Source organism: Gopherus flavomarginatus, chromosome 17 (genome assembly GCF_025201925.1).
Source record: "Gopherus flavomarginatus isolate rGopFla2 chromosome 17, rGopFla2.mat.asm, whole genome shotgun sequence".
Taxonomy (NCBI): Eukaryota; Metazoa; Chordata; order Testudines; family Testudinidae; genus Gopherus; species Gopherus flavomarginatus.
Window position 1 is genome coordinate 11,247,310 of NC_066633.1, and position 20,487 is coordinate 11,267,796.

Genomic DNA, 20,487 nt, shown 5'->3' on the forward strand with positions numbered 1-20,487 from the left:
GGATGGGTGCAACATATTTAAAGGCAGGGAGCACTGTGAAGGAAATAAATCTCACTGGCAATGTTTGAACTTAAATGGTCTCCATCCCTCACTCTGGGGAGGTAACCAAAGCACGTGTGAAAAGAAGATACCTCTATGCTGCCTCCTCCCATTCTAGAGCTGAAATCACTTCGTACGCCTCGGAAATCTGCCTGATCTTTCTCTCGGATGATCTCCAGTACCATTTCCCTTGCTTGCTGTGAGGAAAAAAATTATGGTTACCTTTTAACTCATGTCTATCCCACTTTCCGTCTTGGTGCTCATGGCCTCAATGATTAGGAGGCATCAAGCAGAATTGCTTCTTATATTAAGCAGATGGAAATTCCTTCACTTTGGATTTCTTTCACCATTTTAGTGGAGATCTGTTTTGTATTGCATCCTCCCTTCCTCATTAGAAATTTGATAGTTATTTAGAAGGAAGATCCCCATGTGCAATTGTTTAAAATGTCTTTCAAAAAACATGGACATTTGTTTCTAAAATATAATCTTAACTGGGTTTTAAGGAAATTAAAGACCCTTGCTGCTGAACAGAACTCAAACCCATACATGCTATTGCAGAAGCCATGATGGCACATTAAACTGCAAGTCCACTAGAAGATGGGGAGGAGGAGACAGGAAGGAAAAGAAGAAATACTAGCTACCAAACATGGTGAAAAGCAAGCACCAGAGAACAACCCTGGTAATCTGTGAAGGTTTTCCTACAAGAGCGAATAATCGTGTGCTTGTTTCTGAAGGCCTTTCATAAGCTACTATACAGCCCACCTAGTGAAAGTGTACATTGCTAACAAACCTATAGTAGCCACCATTTATAGAAGTGTACTTATTAAAGCTACATATCAAACTTTAGGCTCCATGCATTACCTGAAGCAGCACGGCCGATATTTGGTGGTTGTGTTAATAAGATATAGGGGAAGGTGTCCCCTCAACCTTTTACTGAAGCAGAAATCACAAAAAAGGTTGACATGGAAAACAGTTATTGGCATGCTTTAATAAAAATCCACCATTTGCAAAATTATCTGCCAAGTGCAACTATTGTAGCATCCAGAGTTTGTTAGGTGCTCAAGGATCTAGAGTTTGTTAGGTGCTGTGCAAACAGACAATCCCTGCCTTGAAGGGTTTGCAGTCTAAGATCCCTTAATTCTGATTCGCATGGGATTTACTGCTCAGGAAGAACATAGAAAATATGCTGAAGCACATCCAGCAAGGCAGACAGAGGGGCGGTCTAGAGAGTGTAAGTGACAGGTGAGATGCAGTTTGGTTGAAAATGTAAGAGCGCTTTTAAATTTGTCTTATAGATCTACACTTTTGTAATGCTCAGTTTATGAATCATCATTCATCAAATTGAAAGCTGTATTACTAGCTAGATAGAGCTAGGAGTGTAGGAAAGGATATTAGTCTTCTTCAGGAATGACTTGAAACACCCTATCATTGTAGGTGTTTCTAAAGGCAACCAGACACTCAGCTCCCACAGAAAATCAACAGGAGTTGGGTGCCGAATGCTTCTGAAAGATCTCACCCATTGTTCCTATGCTTGGGCAGGAACTGAAAATTTAACTTTAGCTGTTGGGTGCTACCTGGTGCAACAAACTGCTGTACCAGCCTTTTAATGTTTTGAGAGTTGTCTAAATTTAGATTACTGCACCAGCCTCTAGTAAGGCACCTCATCAGCACAAACTGCTATAACTGGTAGATCTAAACATCCACTAGGAAGCATCCTACCACCTCCAGAAAGATTGTGGGATTAAGCTCTGAAGTCACGACTATATGTTTTAAGTACTTAGCACAACAGAGGCCCTGGATGCAACTGCAATATAAATATTGAATACGCTTAACCTTTGGTGCCAGGATTTGTTCTGCTTTCAAATTACAGGTGTTAACTGGCTGTCTGAGGAATTAAACATTCGAGTTACACTAGAGTCTTATCTATAGCATAGGTGCCAGCACCTACCTTCATCTGTAGATGTTTGGAATGAACAGCAGCCAACATTTTCTAACTAAGCATCCACAACTTTATTTAACTCCACTACATGCTCACAAGCACCATCAACAATTCCACTGTCTAAAGGTTCTGTTAGCACAATTATGCAGAATCACATGAAGTGTTTTTTACTCCATACCTGTACTTTAAAAGCATCTCCAGTAATACGGAGAGGTTTATCTGCTCCCGTTGGTAATGGGCCATCTTGGATCATAACCATTTTCACACCTGTTCGCTCCTGCAAAAGCCACACAAGACTTGAATCAGCATGGTCCCTAAACAAGAGTGAACAGTAGGTGTCCAAACTTTGGTCACTAAATATTTATATGGGTCAGATCAGCAGCCTTCCAGCATGCTGTTTGCAGATGATACTAAACTGCTCAAGGTAGTTAAGACCAAAGCAGATTGTGAAGAACTTCAAAAAGATCTCACAAAACTAAGTGATTGGGCAACAAAATGGCAAATGAAATTTAATGTGGATAAATGTAAAGTAATGCATATTGGAAAAAATAACCCCAACTATACATACAATATGATGGGGGCTAGTTTAGCTACGAGTCAGGAAAAAGATCTTGGCATCATCATGGATAGTTCTCTGATGACGTCCACGCAGTGCGCAGAGGCGGTCAAAAAAGCAAACAGGATGTTAGGAATCATTAAAAAGGGGATAGAGAATAAGACTGAGAATATATTATTGCCCTTATATAAAACCATGGTACGCCCACACCTCGAATACTGCATACAGATGTGGTCTCCTCACCTCAAAAAAGATATTCTAGTACTAGAAAAGGTTCAGAAAAGGGCAACTACAATGATTAGGGGTTTGGAGAGGGTCCCATACGAGGAAAGATTAAAGAGGCTAGGCTTCTTCAGCTTGGAAAAGAGGAGACTAAGGGGGGATACGATAGAGATATATAAAATCATGAGTGATGTAGAGAAAGTGGATAAGGAAAAGTTATTTACTTATTCCCATGACACAAGAACTAGGGGTCACCAAATGAAATTAATAGGTAGCAGGTTTAAAACAAATAGAAGGAAGTTCTTCTTCACACAGTGCACAGTCAACTTGTGGAACTCCTTACCTGAGGAGGCTGTGAAGGCTAGGACTATAACAATGTTTAAAAGGGAACTGGATAAATTCATGGTGGCTAAGTCCATAAATGGCTATTAGCCAGGAAGGGTAAAGAATGGTGTCCCTAGCCTCTGTTCATCAGAAGATGGAGATGGATGGCAGGAGAGAGATCACTTGATCATTGCCTGTTAGCTTCACTCCCTCTGGGGCACCTGGCATTGGCCACTGTCGGTAGACAGATACTGGGCTAGATGGACCTTTGGTCTGACCCGGTACGGCAGTTCTTATCCTATTTTTTAAGCAATCTACGATACTCTACTTTACAAAACTGTTCTACAGCCTAAGCACAGGACTGTGTGTGGGCTGGTCCACACTACGGGGGGGAAATCGATCTTAGATACGCAACTTCAGCTACGTGAATAACGTAGCTGAAGTCGAATATCTAAGATCGGATTACTCACCCGTCCACACCGAGCGGGATCGATGTTCGCGGCTCTCCCTGTCGATGCCGGAACTCTGCTGGGGTTGATGGAGTTCCAGAATCGATATAAGCGCGCTTGGGGATCAATATATCGCGTCTAGATTAGACGCGATATATCGATCCCCGAGCAATCGATTTTAACCCGCCGATACAGCGGGTAGTCTGGACGTAGCCTGTCTCACCACACCGCATTCTAGTGCGGAGAGAGAACTGCTAACAGAAAATCCAACTTCTGTCTTTCCATCCAAGCGTAACAGGGAGATAAGAACCTTTCTAAACACTCAATTACACAGTGTGCCAGATACCTTTGGATGATACGGCCAAAATTAAAGCTCTCAACCAAAAAAAAAAAAAATCACAATTAGTATCTTGGCATAAATGTATTTCTGAAGCCCTTTATAGCCTTGAAAGATGTGTAAAGTATACCAAGATAGAGAAAAAAATATATCCAGGAACTCTGATTTACACACGTGTTCATGGGGGTGGAGGGAGAGAAGAGGAGATTAAATACCAACTTCACCTACAGAAGTAATTAATTTGATGAAACGTATCCTTGGGAACAGCATAGCAGGCATAAAGCAGCTTCACCAAGGTACTTGAATATTGACCTGGGACACCCTTTGCTATGCGTCTCTTATAATGCAGACAAACATCCACTAGGAGCTCAACTGAGAACAAGATCATTCCTTTTGTAACTCAGGGCTGGATTTGAACCCAGATCTCTGAAGGTGAAAGACTAACATTAACCTCCTACAGCAGGCACCAGAGGCTCTTTATTTTAAAGCACACTTTCCTGATCTCTATTGGGTCACACACCACCTTCTTAAGTTGTTGTGAAGTGAATGGATGGAACACAGAGCTCACATACTACCAGAGGTACGTGTACTAGTTTGGGAACCCTTAATCTAGAGGAACTTTCCCCTAGCAAAGTTCCTTGAAGTAAAAACATCTTGCACACCTGCAACTGTTTTATTGTTTCGCCTCCTTTGCCAATGACTAGACCCACTTTGGATGCCGGGATCAGAATCTCCTGGATTGTACTGTTGCCATCAACTTCGTTGTGAAAGCCAGGTCCATTCCGACAGCGATCCACTATCTGCCCCAGTAGTCTCTTCGCTTGTCTTTGAAAAGAAGCAAGGACAACGACCATTAGACAATACTATTTCATCTGCCCAAGAAACTAAGAACCATTGGAATGTGAGACATTTGGGGAGAGGAGAAGTGAAGAGATGAGAAGAAAACCATGGTTAGCACAATGGCTTTTATGCTTTGGAACACCAATTCCCCTTCACAACACCTATCGGCACTTTGATTTCTAAAAAGTGGAAAGGGTAGGAAACAGTGCATCTTGACCCCTTTGATGCTTACACATTTTTAAAGCATTGGCTTCACCACAGCTTGGGTGCACCACATTTTAAGTGGAGTCAAGAAGAATCTCTAATGCCTAAAATCCCAATTTTACTGTTAATATAAATCTTTGTAAATCGCAACCACAACTTCACTTCCTGACTGAGGCAGGCAAGGAGCGCTGCTCTGATACAGTAACACAGCAGGTTAGACCACCACCCTCTGATATGAGACAGAGCCACAGGTGAATCTCTTCTTCTCAGCCTACTCTCCCCCAGCAACACTTGCAGCCTCCCTAGGGGCTGCTAGGGTTGTACAGAAAATGGGGCAGGGGCTTCATGTAGCAGCGAGGGCAGGAGATTAAGTGCTGCCTATGAAAGCAGGCAAATGACAAGGCCAGGAGATTGCTCCCTGGCAGCTTTATAATGGCTGAACTGACTGGCAGTGGCTTTCCATCTTCATGTTAATTGCTGCCATCTACCTGCCCCTTCCCTTCACTCAAGAAGCTGGAGCCAGGTCAGCAGTCACCCATTTGCACTTGGGTGGTGTTCTTCCTCTCTCCTCCACTTAGCATCCAACCATCCCGTGTACATCAGGACTCTGCAGCACACGCTGCAGAGGGAATTATCCCCTTCAGATGCATTCCCCTGGGAGTGTCAACTCAGGGGGTGGGGGGATCTGATGGCCTGCATCCACCAGCAGAGCATCACCCCAACCTCGGGCCTCAATCAGGAAGCAAGCAGGAGCTGGAATTTCCAGAAGTAGATTTCAGATTTGAAATTAACAGTTGGGTTCTTGGTTGTTTTTAAAAAAGCACAAAACCAATCTTAAAGCCCTTAAGTTAATTTTTGATGGAAAAAGTAAGGAAGAGGTTAAAACAGAGGGCACATTGAAACAGAGCATCATCTGCCCTCTGTTTTAATTGTCTTCCTTACTGTTTCCATTACAAAAATAATTTTATTAAAAATCTAAGGGCTTTATGAATACTTAAGGTAATTTTTTTTTTTTTTTTTAAAACAACCACCTAACTGTTACGAATATTGGCCTGTTATTGAGCCTTCTTCCTCATTCAGCTTCACAAGTTTAAAGAAGTGGGATCACTTGAGACTGCCTTGGATAGGAGTATGTGTTTGGCTGCATATTTCAGAACTTTAGGTGTTAAGATCTGCTCTTACCCGTTTTCCCCAAGTGTCTCATCAGGCATTACAGCTTTTTAGTATTTTGCTCTTGTTCTGAAATATTCTTCGCTAGAGGAAAAAAAAGCCTCAATACCAGCAAAACCATATTGTTTGCCCTATAATGTGTGCTTGCCAATTACACTTATTCAGGTTCAATGCGTGCAGAATTATGGTAGAGTGAGGGGATTTAAGCATCCTTAGATCTCATAGGAATGGAAGAACAGTGAAAGTCTTCTCTTGAAAGAGACAGTCTTTCTGCCTACATATTTTTATCAAAATGCAACTCAGCGATTCCCAGATGGATTTTAAAAAACCCACCTACCCAAAGGTTGGGGAGAGAAAGAGCAGCTCCATATGTTAAGTGTGTTCCTGTAAGCCTGAGGATCCTGGATTCAGTCCCAGCAGGAGGTCCTCAACTGGTTTGTGAGAGTCTCAAACTCAGCTCCTGGGAAGGGGGAGGGAGGAAACACTGTCCCTAAATTTTCTATAGGCCTACAGAATAGAAACCTCTGCTGGATTGCCAAATGTGTGTTTACCATGCAGGGACCAGAGTTCAAATATTCAGTTCAGTCCTTCGCTTCTAGCTGGCAGCAATATGGAGAAGGCATCCTGATGGACCTCATGCTGCTCTGGAGCAACACCTCCAGTTTATTCAGGAGTGCAACTGACAGGCTCTGGGGGCCTTATGCAGCCCCTCTTCAGCTGGAAGGATGGCCATCTCAGTAGCAGTGGGAAGGCAGAGGGGAGAAGAGTGACCTTTAATGGCTTAATTTAGTATCCTGGAAACTTGCAGTTAGTCAACTGCATGCGAAGTGCCCTAAGAGCAACCCTGTGAAATGGAAATCCATGGGAATTTCTGCAGAGGGTTCAGCAGATTAACTGGAAAAGCCTTTGATGAGTAAACGTCTCAGTGTTAGAACAAAATGGCTCTAGAGTCTGGTGACCCTAAAGCTTCTATAGGCCAATATTTGCTGATTGTGGCTAACCAAATAGCAGCACTGACAGAACACAGTGGTAAGGAAGAGGAAAAGAAAGAGAAAAAAGAACAAAACAAGACTCACTCAATGCTCTCTGGTGTTCCGGTGAGCACACAGGGCCTCTCAGGCATCCCACCGCTGTCTGTGAAGGGAACAAGAACGTGACAGGGATTGGATATTTCACAACTCCTGAATCGCCAGCAGTAGCCGGCCAAGCAGGCAGATACAAGCAGCCTAGGCACAGCCTACAGAACTAGCTCTTTCGTGGTTAAAAGAGGCAGTAAAATCTACATGATCCTTTATGCATTGCACGTTACAAGAGGGTGGTTAGAGACATCCAATCTCAAGAACAAAGGGCAGCCTCAAAGTGTACACAGTTCTTGTGTGAAGCAATCAGGTTCTATACCTGCTGCAATTCATTATAATTATGTATCTGGAAATAAAGCAAATATTTTCTAAGTATCTTATTTATCCTTCAATCACCCTGCACACTCACTCCTGCTTGAGTATTCAGTCTTGCTCCTGTGGCATCTTAGACTGATATGATTATGGTGTTTTCCTACACTTAGTACAACTATATATTCCACGTTAGCTTTCTTTTAAGTGTCACACTCCTAGTAAACAAGTTGTTACATGCAATTCAATTGGATTAAAAAAACTGGACAGCTGCTTCAGTGACCAAAGGGCAGCACTAAAATGTTCCCTTTGCACATAGAACATGTTAATGAGAATTCAGAGATATCCAGGAGCAACATATTTCAAAGACAAAATGGATGTTTCCTTTATTTTTAAATCTCTCCCTGACAATTAAGATTAAAAATGCAGAAGATAATATTTTGCAATAACTATATAGTAACACACTTCTGTTTTCCCATGGAGGGGCGGGAGGGGGAACGACACACACACTGACTATCTTCACAGAAAATAGTATAAAGCAAGAATACGCAGCATATCACACAAGATTGGTACAGTCTCCTTTTTAGTTTGAGATGGATCCTATCAGGAGCAACTCCTGATCTCTTGAAATTTCAGTTTCCAAAAACTGACAAGACTAAGCAATTAAATACAATCCACATCTGATCTCTCCAAAGAAGTGCCACTGGAAGACAGCCCTACACAGGAGCATTTCCCATCTCGGTATGGAACAACATGGACTATAATTTAACACTTAAGTTGCATCTGCTTCTTGATTAGAGGTAGTCCCCAGGTCTGTTTTCTGTGCTAGTATGGACATCAGTCCTAGAACAGAATTCCCTTGTGCATCATTTGGTAACCAGTGATAACACATATGAATGTGATGCACAGCCAGGTCTCCACATCTATTGGACATGCCATATTTCAATGCCACACCTTGCTTCCACTACACACAGAAGCTCTTACCTGGAGCAATCTGAATTTTACAGCCAGACTCTGCCTGGATCCGTGAGATCTGTTCACCGCCCCTGCCGATTACTGAAACAAGTTCAAAAAGTGTCAATTTCCTGTAGTCCTAGCCACGAGCAGAGTATCTGCTCCCTTTACTCCACTGCAACTGGCAGTAAAGGGGAGATTGTATTCCAAAACTGTAGAACAGGCCTCCATACTTTGGTACACAGAAAGCCAATGTTATGGAGAATCATTACTACAATTCAGCAAAAAAATTAATTGTATTTCCTTGTAAATACAACTCTTACATTGAACTGGGAACACATGGTAGGTAAAAATAAGTTACTAAACAGAGACAGGCCAGGAAAGGTGTTTTAAGGTTATTGTCCTGTGACAACCTGAATCTCAGGTTTGACAAGAAAACATGGCTGTCCTGATGATTTTGCAGCCAAAGCACAGATATTTTGGGTGTTCTTTTTATTTATTTAATTTTTTAAAAGAATTCACTGTCCCTCCTTCAAGAGCATGTCGCCGGTTTGATCTACACTTTAATACACCTGGGTTTTATATTGAAGTGCCATGCCAGACCTCAAGCTGAACATGAAAGCTAGCCTCCCCTGGATCCCCTGCATCACTGAATGACGACTGTGTTCCACACAGTATAGCAGGGAGAGAACATGCACAGCCAGCCATATACACCTTTCCCAAATAGTAACATGGAACACAGCTACAGGTCAGCCAAGTCTAAGCAGGCATGACTGGGTCAACATTCTCTCTGTAGAGGGCCAACTGTGGCACTTGCTTCTGCTAGTACCTGTCTGAGCTTGAATCTTTATCACCTTCTTTAGTATGTGGCATGAAGCAACTTTTTGCCCAGGCCTTCTCCTTACGGAACTACCTTCTGAATGGCCAGCACCTGGCCCCTAAAAGAGATTGGAGTGGGAGGGCATAGGGGGGAGGCAGAAAGAAAAGAGTGCTGCTCCTTTATAAGAAACCAACAAATGACTAAAGAACTGAGCCAGGAAGAGTGTTTTCAATTTCAGCTTCAGGTTGGACAGCCTGTCAGCCTGTGTGTAAGTAAACGTGGATTGTTATTTCCCTTTTCACTCTTCACACATTAAGCAGAGCATTTTGGGTGATGCTCCTTTACCAGAAGAGATGGCATGCTGGAATCCAAAGGTTATGGAATATGCTGTGGCATGACTCTTTAGTCGTGCCAGCGGGAGGATTCCCTTGAAAGGAGAAACAGTGAACAGCTGGAGGAACACAGGAATCAGGGTGAAGGGTGCGAGAACATCGTCAAGGGTGCAAGAGTGAGGTGAAGGAGAGAGAGAGAAGAAGAAGAACAAACAATCAGGACGAAAAAGGAGAGAGAAATTCACCTGTGCAGGAAAGTGCACCCCAGTTATTTCTCTCTGCACTGAGTATACTAGGGACCTGTAAAAATTCAACTTTCACTTGAAGTGTTTAAACACTTTCTCTCTCCTCCCTCTTCCCCACTGACAATAGTGTACTTAAATACAGTAACTGCTTCTGGTGACAGGAAAATGGATTCGTTCGTGGCAAACCATTATGTAATTTGGTCTGGGGAATCTGTGGTGACAGCCAGTTACCAGAACAGCAGATCTTCAGAAATCTGTGTCCCCTGCCGCCTCATACCCCAAAAAACCCTATTCCATATTCATCGCTGTAAAACCCTTTCCAGGAAACAGGTAGCTTATATCTCGGCTTTTAACTGCAGGGCATTGTGGCAGACAGAGTTTAATTTGCCCTTACAGGGGGATGTTATTAATAGCCATGATTTTTCACAGCCAGTAAATTCGCAGTGGCATTGACTGAAGTTGTGTGCCTTATTCCTCATCCACCACAATAAGCACTGTTCCTGAACAGAATGTACATTTAGAAACTGAATTTAAAACAAAAACATCCAGGATACTTACTAAATCCAACCATTTTATCAGGCACTTTGAATTCTTCTGTTATTACTGTCCTAAAAATGGAGATTGAAATAGTCACTGCAAAGAACCATTTAGTAGACCATCTTTGTGCACCCATAAAAGTCAGACACAATACAAAGTAAAGACTTCAGCCATAATCAAAACCATTTGGGTTGGAAGTGACCCCTAGAGGGTCATCTATTCTACCCCTTTCTTCATGGAGAATCGGTTTAGTTATTCCTAAACTGATATATTTTAAATGTAGCCTTGATTAGCTCCACTGAAGTTGATTCCATGCCTCCTTTGGCTGTTTTTGCTCCAAATGCATAGCTGTTCAAGTAAGTAAATCTTTTTCTAAACTGGAACCTCAATTTTCCATGATGCAGCTTAAGCCCATTACTTCTTGGTCTGTCCTTATTGCATGAGACTAACTGGCCTCTGACCTCTAATACCCCTTCATGTATTTGTAGACAATTATACTTCCCCTCAGCTAGATCTTCTCTGGAATTAACATAAGCAGTTCTCAGCTCTTCCTCTTCAGTCTTAATTTTCACAAAATGTTTTGTCATTTTTATTGCTCTCTGGACACTTCAATTTGCCTATCTTAAAATGTGATGCCAAAAACTAAAGTTTTCCATCTGAGGCCTAATCAGTGTCGAGTAGAGCAGAATAATTACCTCGCTTGTTTTCCAAATGATACTCCTTTTAAACACAGCCCAATGCATATGGCATTTGCCTTATTTATTAGCACTTGATTCAAGTGAATCTTGATAGACACTTCCCAACTCTTCATACACTGAAACATGCACAATATCCAATTTGTCTGATGCCCCTTAAAGCAATTAAATATCTTTGGAGGAAATTTCTAACGACGCCTCTTGTGAGATCTTATGAGATAGTTTGCTTTATAACAGCCATTGGAAGAATAAAAATATGAATTTCTAAAAACTTTTCCCCAGCTGTGCCATAGATAAGTACTTACGACTGAAGACCTAATCTGTAATACGATTACTACTGCAGCACTACATTGTCCCACTCATACCAGAGTTAGAATGTGGGTCACCTTTACTGCCAGACAGCAGTGTGATATCATGGTAAAATCCTATATTGTAAAAGGGACCCCAAGTGAATTAGTGGTGGTAAAAGAGTGCTTAGTTGACAGCTTAAAGTATGAGGTCCTCTGTTTGGAAAGGGAACAGGCACAGCAAGGGTCTACCAACTGTTCTAACATCACACTTCCACCTTGGTGTAATAGTACCACTTCCAAGTACGGTGAGGTTGCAAGTATCCATATCCATTCCTTGCCCTTTCTGCTGAGCCCTTAAATAGAGGGATTGGTTAGAATGGTAGTGTGTTGCCATCAGCACATCTGGAATTTAAGGGCTTTGAGCAAGAGGCACCTTCTGAAGTGAAACCACTACTACTCTCGACAGAAATGCAAGATTCTAAAAACCAAGCACGACTTAAGACACGGCATTCTTTACAGCCACACTATGCCATGCCTGGTAAGGAGTCACCCAAGGGATCATATTTTAACCAGCAAAACGAGAAAAACTCAACTGACAGCTTAATACTTCTGACTCCTCTCCCACTGCCAAAAGAGCATGTCATTATCTTATGCTCAGTCCTACAAATTTAGATGAAGCCAAATCCAAGCCTTCCTTACAAAAATGTGAGCTCTTTTTTTCAAGTGTGCAGTCTCAGAAAGGGTAGGCAAAAATGGCAGTCTGGAGAAAAACAAGAGCCTACAGTTTTCCACGTTATCAACCTCTGACTTTCTAGCACTCTAGTACAGATGGTGGATCAATAAACAATTAGAACTGATCAATAAATAATAAAACATAACCCACAGCTTACCTTTGATGTACCAGGGCCCCTAACTGGTTACCTACTGTGGCAGAGAGAGGAAAAAGGGGAAAAAAAAAAATCAAAGCATTAGTACGGATAAACTAACTTCATCCCTATAGAAAGAGTTCTTACCATTTCATCAAAAAAATGAAAGAAAAGCAAAACAGTAATTTAGGTTCAGTGGCTGAAATGAATGTGTTATGTGGTAAGAAACAGGAGGGGATTTCTTGATCAACGCAGTCTACAATCCAATGTCCAGCTGAACACAGGATAGGAAATTGATCTGTATCTCCCCATGCTGAGAATCACGGGAGAAAATCCTGCCAGCCCAAATCCCTGCAACTTACCTCCTCCCCCATCCCAAATTAAACCCAATGTAAAGATCAAGCAGATTTTGGTAGATATTAAATTTAAAAAAAAATCAAAGAGCTAAAACAGATTTTGAGATTTAGTTTAATCAGAAGCATTAGAGATCACTTGCACATACTTCTCTCTGTATCTCTTATCTGTGCTCCATGGAGCCCACTTAAACGGAGACCTGTTAAAGGAATAGGTCTATTAAGTAACCTTGTGGCACCCACATTGTATCTTTTTATCACATTTCTACTAAATACACACATTTCAGCCACACTTACATTGTCATCTGGTGGCTCATCTAGGATTACCCCTCACCTCCTCAGCTAACCTCCCCCAACCAAGACAATGTTTTTGCTATTTGTTTCATCCTCCCACCACCACCAATAGATTAATTTTTCCTCCAGAAGTTACCTTAAAAATATGGTGCAACAGACAGGGTCCCACTACCAAGTAGGAAAAACATCCTGCAAAGCTTCCTGCAGGACTTCACTTGTGTCAAACACACTAAGAAATGGGCCATTTGCTCCTAACAACTAGAAGACCAGTTTGATTACATCATACGCCTAAGGGGGGATAGCTGGTGAAAACAGATGAAACAAGCAGATACCATCTGAACTGTGATAATAAATATTTTGTTCCTAACTTCTTGGTGATAACTTGCACATTCTTTGATCTGAACTAAGTTGTCACTCAGATGATGAGAATAAGAAAACAGATGCACCTCACGTTCTTCAGCTATAATAGTGTATTTTTTGCAGTGCAGTAGCTATGTTGGTCCCAGGATATTAGAGAGGGGGGTGGATGGGTGAGGTAATCTTATTGGACCAGCTTCTGTTGGTGAAAAGAGACTAGCTTAGAACTTTCCTGGCCATGAAGAGCCCTGTGTAAGTGCTCAAGGCAGATCTACGAATTTATAGCTGTGCCGCTATAGCGCGTCTGGTGAAGGCACTCTAAGCCAACAGGAGAGAGAGCTCTCCCACTGGCTTAACCCCACCTCAGCAAGAGGCAGCAGCTATGTTGGTGGAAGGTTCTGAAAGGGTCGAGGGATGTAAATATTCTTTAAAAAGTTCACCCATTTAAATGATTAAAATTATATTATTCAAACAGTTAACCGATTAAAGGGAGAGGGGCTGGGGGAATGCTCCAGCTAGCTGGCATAGCTTGGACTGGGGCCGCTCTGGCCAGCTCCAGGGCTGCTGGAGTTGGTGCGCCGACTGGCCCAGGGTTAACCATTTAGACCAATGCTAACCAGTTAATATTTTACATCCCTAACAGGGTCCACTGCAAAGTAGGAAAAACATCCTGCAAAGCTTGCTATAGAACTTCACCTGTGTCAAACACACTAAGGAATGGGCCATTTGCTCCTAATAACTAGAAGACCATTTTGATTACGTTGGTTGTGAGGGGTATTGGTCATCACAGGAGCGGAGAGGAGTGCAGGTTTTGCATCTGTTATGGCAGGGTCTGATGCTGCTTTGAATTGGAATGTCCTGAACTGTGAAGACCTTGCTTCTGATGAGCATGGTGAAGTTGGAGGGTTTCTTGAAGCAATACCCTGTCATAACACATGCAAAAGTTGTAGGCGTATTTTCACGCTTATGATGATCAATACTCCCACAACATACATTTCAAGATCCACAGGTCCTTCACATGCCTACCATAACATGTGGTATACCTCTGCCAGTGCACTAAATGCCTCACCAACAAATACCTGGGTGAAATTAGACAATCTCTATGCTCTCAAATGAACTCTCCGGAAAAAAAAAAAAAAAAAGATAAAAGACAATAACACTATCATCAGCAGGCAAACACTTTTCACAGAATGATCACTACGTATCTGACCTCTCAAGCCTCATTCTCAAAGGAAACCTGCACAACACCTTCAGAAGACTAGCCTGGGAGCTTACAGTCATAACTCTGCTAGACACAAGTCATGGACTCAAAGACCCTGGATTTATGGCTCATTACAACAATCTGTGACCCGTCAACCCTCCTTTGTCCTGACTGCAAAGGTAACAACTGCCCACCTCCCCTTAAATGATCTTTGGCAACATGTTCCTCCTTGTATTTAGCTGTGACACTGAGTACCACTCTCAGACTGAAAGACAAGCTCTGTGTAAGCTTAAAAGCTTGTCTTTCACTCACAGAAGTTGGTCCAATGAGAGAGATTACCTCACCTACCTTCTCTCTCTCTAATAGGAAAATGCATAAAATTTGTGACCAGACACACACTTTAGATAAATAAAATAGGCAGAGTCAATACCGTATTTCTGTTCTGTGTCAATATCTTGATAATGGTCCTGGGCCAAGATATTGACAGAATATATATATTTTTATTATACTGTTCAGCTCAGAGATAAGACAACTGCTGTGTTATTGACTCCTTTAGATTTGCCTTTGCATACACTCACTCTGAATATAAAATGTCCTAATTTAATAGTTATCAATACTGCAGCAGAAAAGTTGGGTGATGTAATGGGGAATATTTGCTCTTACTGATAACGGTACTATTACACAGAAAGGCTCGGAAAGTAAGATACAAGTTTACACAGTAAATTCGGAAACGTGCCACCCTGTCCCCAAGTTGCTTTAAAAATATTTTTGCAACAATAACAGGGCAAGAGACATTACTTGCATTACCACTGCATTAGGAGCCCTAGACACAGATCACAATTCCACATTATTCCAACAAGGTGGCAGAAACAGCAGTCCCATTATTGCCAATGCTGTTTCACATTTCCTTTAGCATTTTCCCAAACACACACTGTTTCAGCCTCCCTCTTAGCAAACTGGATATGCCTATTTAAGAAACAGAGCTGTATCCCAATAAGCCCTTCCACCTGTCCTAAATTTTACATTGATGATTAAAAATAGCTTCCATTTTGTAACATGTACTGCACATCAGTAGAGTCTCCAATCCAAAGATGTTGAGCGGATTACAAACAAATTAACTCTTTCAACATGCAGGTAAAGTAGATATCCTCATTTTACTTAAGAGGAAATGGGGGGCACAAAGAGGTTAAGGCACCTACACAAAGTCTGTAACAGAGAGGAGTAGATTTCTTGCCTCCTAGTCCTATATGGCTTAAGCACAAGACTTCCCTGCATCTTATGCGTACATGCGCTCTCCTTGTTCCCTACCCCAGAACATGAAATGCTGAGAAACACCATAGCAGGCAAAAAAAGACGACCCTGCCATGAGAAAATGATTAGCCCATGGTTCCAACAATTTGAAGTTTCATTCTCTCTCAAACATGCCCATTTTGCTCTGAAAGACAGACTAATAGAGAGGCAAGTCTGAGGCAGAATGCATGCACTGAAATACCACAAACTGATGATGGTGCCTTCTGCACAGAATATATCTTCTTCTTAATGGCAAGGAGAGGGTTGCACACTGACAGGCCATGTATGTGTTCCGTCAGTCCCTTTACATCTATTGAGTACCATTTAACTGTAAGTGCAGTCATTTTGCTGCAAATAAGGAAAAAGACTGAATAAAATCAGCCCAATTTCCTGTTAATGGCACCTACTGGTTGATAACTCTACATCCTGATTTAGGCTTCACCTTAACTGAATTCTGCCTAACAGATACTCAAAACAAATGCAGATTTTTATTTTTTATTTTCCACCCTATAAAAACAGCCTCCCACTAGATTAATGTGCATGGTGGGAATACACAATCTTATGGAAGAAAATATCCCTCACAAGAATAAAACCACAGCAATGCATCACAAGAGGAAGCTGAGGAATAGAAGGTTCCAAACTATACATTAGGATTTTGAGAAGTACACTCTTGTTGAAGAGGGGTCAAGAGTGTTTGAGGAAGGGGGTAATTAAAGTGTATCTTTCCCCCAAATACTTCTCCCTCCTCAAGTCAGTCACTAGCTTTCTTCCTAATGAAGCCTTAAAGAACTGCAACCAGAGGGGAGGTCTGCCATTCTTCCACTCATTAAGTTTTATTACAATTCCTTTAAAGTGCTCATTACTGCAATAAAACATTTGCATCTTTAAGGGATCACTGAAATGAGGGAAGAGGAGATTGGGTTTGGATTCTAACTGCCACAGAACCTTCTGACTCTTGATCTCATGTCCCCATCCCTCTCTTGCAGATAATACATCCTTTCTTTCACCTTTTGCTCGAGTCTATTTTGATGGAAGTTCTGAGACAAGGATCATCCTCTACTATGTGTCTGTACAGCACTTAAAATGGGGCCATGATCTTGGTTGGGACCTCTAGGCATTACTCTAATACAAATAATGTGAAACATTATCATGAAGTCACCGTAAACATTTTGGGCGGTGGAGAGATGTCTCTAGGATTCTTCCCCATCTCCTCCTGCCAACGCTCTTTACCCCAGAATAACAGCAGTCCTCTACCTGAAAGCTGAGCACTGGTTCCAAATCCTGTGTCACCAAAGAACACAAGACAATTTGTCAAAGGCCTGACAGGACTTAAAATGGATGTGACAAAGTTCAGGGTCTGATCTTCAATTTCTGAAACTCAAAATGCAGCTACTAGCCAAGCTCCCCTCTTCCTTTGAAAAAGCAACCTTATTTTTTTTAAAAAATTGTTTGGTGCTGTAAAATGGTTAAATTGTGCCATTAGACAGACATATTCTGGCACCACAACAGTAGCAGCCAATAGATTATGGGGACTGTGTCATGAGAGCTGGATTCTATTTTCAACTACATGCAACCAAGACACTATATCTATGCAACTCAGGCCCTGTCTGTGCAGTATGGCAGAGCACTTAAAGTGCTGCACTCTAACTCCCTGTCTAGGCCCTGCTGATACGCTCTAAAGGCGCCTAATGCATGTTGATGTAATCCTGTTTGAAACAGCTCTCTATGTCCACGTGCATGAAGAATCATTTTGAGCATGCTGGTAGGGTCTACACTTTAGAACACTCTATGATTTACACCCCTCCTGTGCGCATTCCTCATCACTAAAATGGAGAGAACTCACCTCTGCAAAGCACTAAAAGATCTATTGAACAGAGGTGCTATATAAGTGCATGTAAAATTAAACAGAAGTTACAGTGTGGGTATTAGTGCCAAAAAAGCCAGTTTTGCCCAACTGTGCTACCAGTTCTCAGTTAGACCCCCACCCTGTCCAATCCCTGTGTGTGAAGAAAAGCATCCACACATTTCATACTACTTCTCTAAGAAAGGAAATAATGAAACTGAAAATCACCTGTTTCAGGCTCCATTTCAGACCCACAGCCTAGGTACAGTGCAGCCAATTTTAATAGCTTAATTGTAGATTAAGGTTATTTTAAGGGCGGGGAGACTTATGCACTGTTTTACAATACATCTCTACCCCGATATAATGTGACCCGATATAACACAAATTCTGATATAACTCAGTAAAGCAGAGCTCCGGGGGCGGGGGGGGGGCAAGGGGGGGCGCCTTGGGCTGCACACTCTGGCGGATCAAAGCAAGTTCAATATAATGCAGTTTCACCTATAACGCGGTAAGATTTTTTGGCTCCCAAGGACAGCGTTATATCGAGGTAGAGGTGTACTATGACAAATCTTTTCTCTCAGGAAAGGCTATAAAAGCAACAGAACTTATGACCAATGCATTGTCACCATTTGTCTCAGAGACAATTTCATAATCTTACATCACTCAGCAGTGCTGGCAGCCATTTACAGAACTGTACAGGTATGAGTTAAGATTTCCTAGACCCTGGCAGTTCATTCCCACATTCAGCTGTTGGAAAACTAGATTCAGAGAATATGCAAGAGTAGTAAGAAAGAACAAAAGTAATTTTGCAAAAAGCACAAAAGTTATGTGGGGAAGCTGTAGCAGAGAGGACTGCATCCAGTCAGGAACACGCGGCATAAAGAGAACAATGAGCCAGGCTATTTTTTACTACTGGATTTGTTTTGACACTCACCAGAGGGGTTTAAACATGTGTTGGATTTTGGGAGAGTTGGTTATGAAAGTGATCTGAAAAGCCCCTTTGTGCTGATGTTTCCAAACTGTGGTCCCTGGACCACTGGTGCTGTGCTCAAAACTGGCTGGTCACATAGTACTGGCTATCCTTGTTTCCAGCTACTGATTATTAAAAACATAACACACTTTCCCAATATTACTTTTCCATAGACATGATTATTGAAGATGTCTCAGGGATATTATGCAGTTGTTAAGTGGGAAGAGATGTGGTCCACATAGTCTTAGTAGGGAGAGAGCTGGTCATCTATAAACATCTGTAAATCATGGACTACCAAAAAATTGACAACCTCTGCCTTAAATGTCTCTATTTAAAACTCAGTGGGAGTTCTGTGAAGAGGCTTACTAGACTGGGCTCCTAGTTTGCTGCAGTAATATAATTTTCTCATCCTACATTTAAAGAGAGGGCATTCACTGGGATAATCATATTTCTGTTTAAGCTTTACTTACTACGACAAGTAAAACCTAAGATTACTAACACTGAAATAAATATATTTCCTCTCCCGCTTCCATCCCTACAAGTTTGATGACTTAGTGAATTTCACAGCTTTTGCATGTGGTCACTTATTTCTTATCCCTGCACTGTCAGTCAATTTCCCTTTTGTTTGCATAGTCTTACACAGCAGAGTAGTTTGTTTATTTTTTTTTTTAAAAGGACGTTTTGACTGTAAAACCACAAAGATATACAAGGACAAATAAAGTACATGCAACTTTAAGAAAGCTAGAAACCAGATTTCAAGCACATCATCCCACTGAAGTACAGAGTAATATCTGTATCTCTATCCACTGTATGAAGACTAAGTCTACATGTACAAAATCCACCAGAGAGTACAGCACCTCTAAGAGGTTCTGCTTGGAAACCAAACAATGCCTGCTATAGGGAAGCATCTATTTGAATGAGGAACTTAAAGCAATTGAAAGGAATTGCAAGGAATCAGAAAGCTCATTACAAAAGCTGAATTTGTGCTGCTGAGGTTATCTAACAGCACTTAACCAAAATCTGGAGGCGTTCATGATTTGCCAGTAAGTCTTCACTGTGGGCTTAAATTTACAAGTACAAGGTCTGACTAGATAAAATATTTGTATATATATATGTATAAAAGGGCTGTCAAGCGATTAAAAAAATTAATAGAGATGAATCGTACTATTAAACAATAGAATATCATTTATTTAAACATTTTTGGGTGTTTTCCACACTAATGTATCGATTTCAATTATAAACAGACTATGAAGTGCAGAGTGCTCACTTTATTTTTATTACAAATATTTGTACAGTAAAAACAAAAGAAATAATATTTTAATTCCCAAAGAATAAGTAATGTAGTGCAATCTCTTTAGCATGAAACTTGAACTTACAAATGTACAATTATGTACAAAAAACTGCAATAAAAAATAAAATAATGTAAAACTTTAGAGCAGGGGTAGGCAATCTATGGCTCGTGTTCCAAAGGCAGCACGTGAGCCGATTTTCAGTGGCACTCACACTCACCGCGTCCTGGTCACCGGTCCGGGGGATCTGTATTTTTATTTAATATGAAGCTTCTTAAACATTTAAAAAACCTTATTTACTTTACATATAACAATAATTTAGTTACATATTACAGACTTGTAGAAAAAGACCTTCTAAAAACGTTAAAATGTATTACTGCCACACAAAACCTTAGATTAGAATGTATTATTGAAGACTCAGCATAACACTTCTGAAAGGTTGCCAACCCCTGCTTTAGGGCCTACAAGTCCACTCAGTCCTACTTCTTCTTCAGCCAATTGCTTAGACAAACAAGTTTGTTTACATGTGCAGGAGATAATGCTGCCTGCCTCTTGTTTACAATGTCACCTGAAAGTGAGAACAGGAGTTCTCATGGCACTGTTGTTGCCAGTGTTGCAAGGTATTTACGTGCCAGATGTACTAAAGATTCATATGTCCCTACATGCCTCAACCGCCATTCCAG

The 20,487-nt window shown here is 41.4% G+C and overlaps 1 protein-coding gene across 11 annotated transcripts in view; it reads right to left on the reverse strand.

Annotated features, from left to right (window-relative positions):
• Positions 1–20,487, reverse strand: part of FUBP3 (far upstream element binding protein 3) — a 57,346-nt gene that overhangs the window by 22,494 nt on the left and 14,365 nt on the right. For 6 of the 11 annotated variants that reach the window (XM_050926135.1, XM_050926134.1, XM_050926145.1 and 3 more), the window contains 8 exons: positions 12,710–12,760; positions 12,232–12,265; positions 10,378–10,427; positions 8,453–8,524; positions 7,157–7,214; positions 4,529–4,691; positions 2,157–2,255; positions 132–236 (listed from right to left, as the gene is read on the reverse strand). In XM_050926135.1, the coding sequence (XP_050782092.1) occupies positions 132–236; positions 2,157–2,255; positions 4,529–4,691; positions 7,157–7,214; positions 8,453–8,524; positions 10,378–10,427; positions 12,232–12,265; positions 12,710–12,760 (632 nt within the window). The remainder of the gene's footprint in view (positions 1–131; positions 237–2,156; positions 2,256–4,528; positions 4,692–7,156; positions 7,215–8,452; positions 8,525–10,377; positions 10,428–12,231; positions 12,266–12,709; positions 12,761–20,487) is intronic. The other 5 variants (XM_050926138.1, XM_050926140.1, XM_050926141.1 and 2 more) reach the window with 3 other exon arrangements.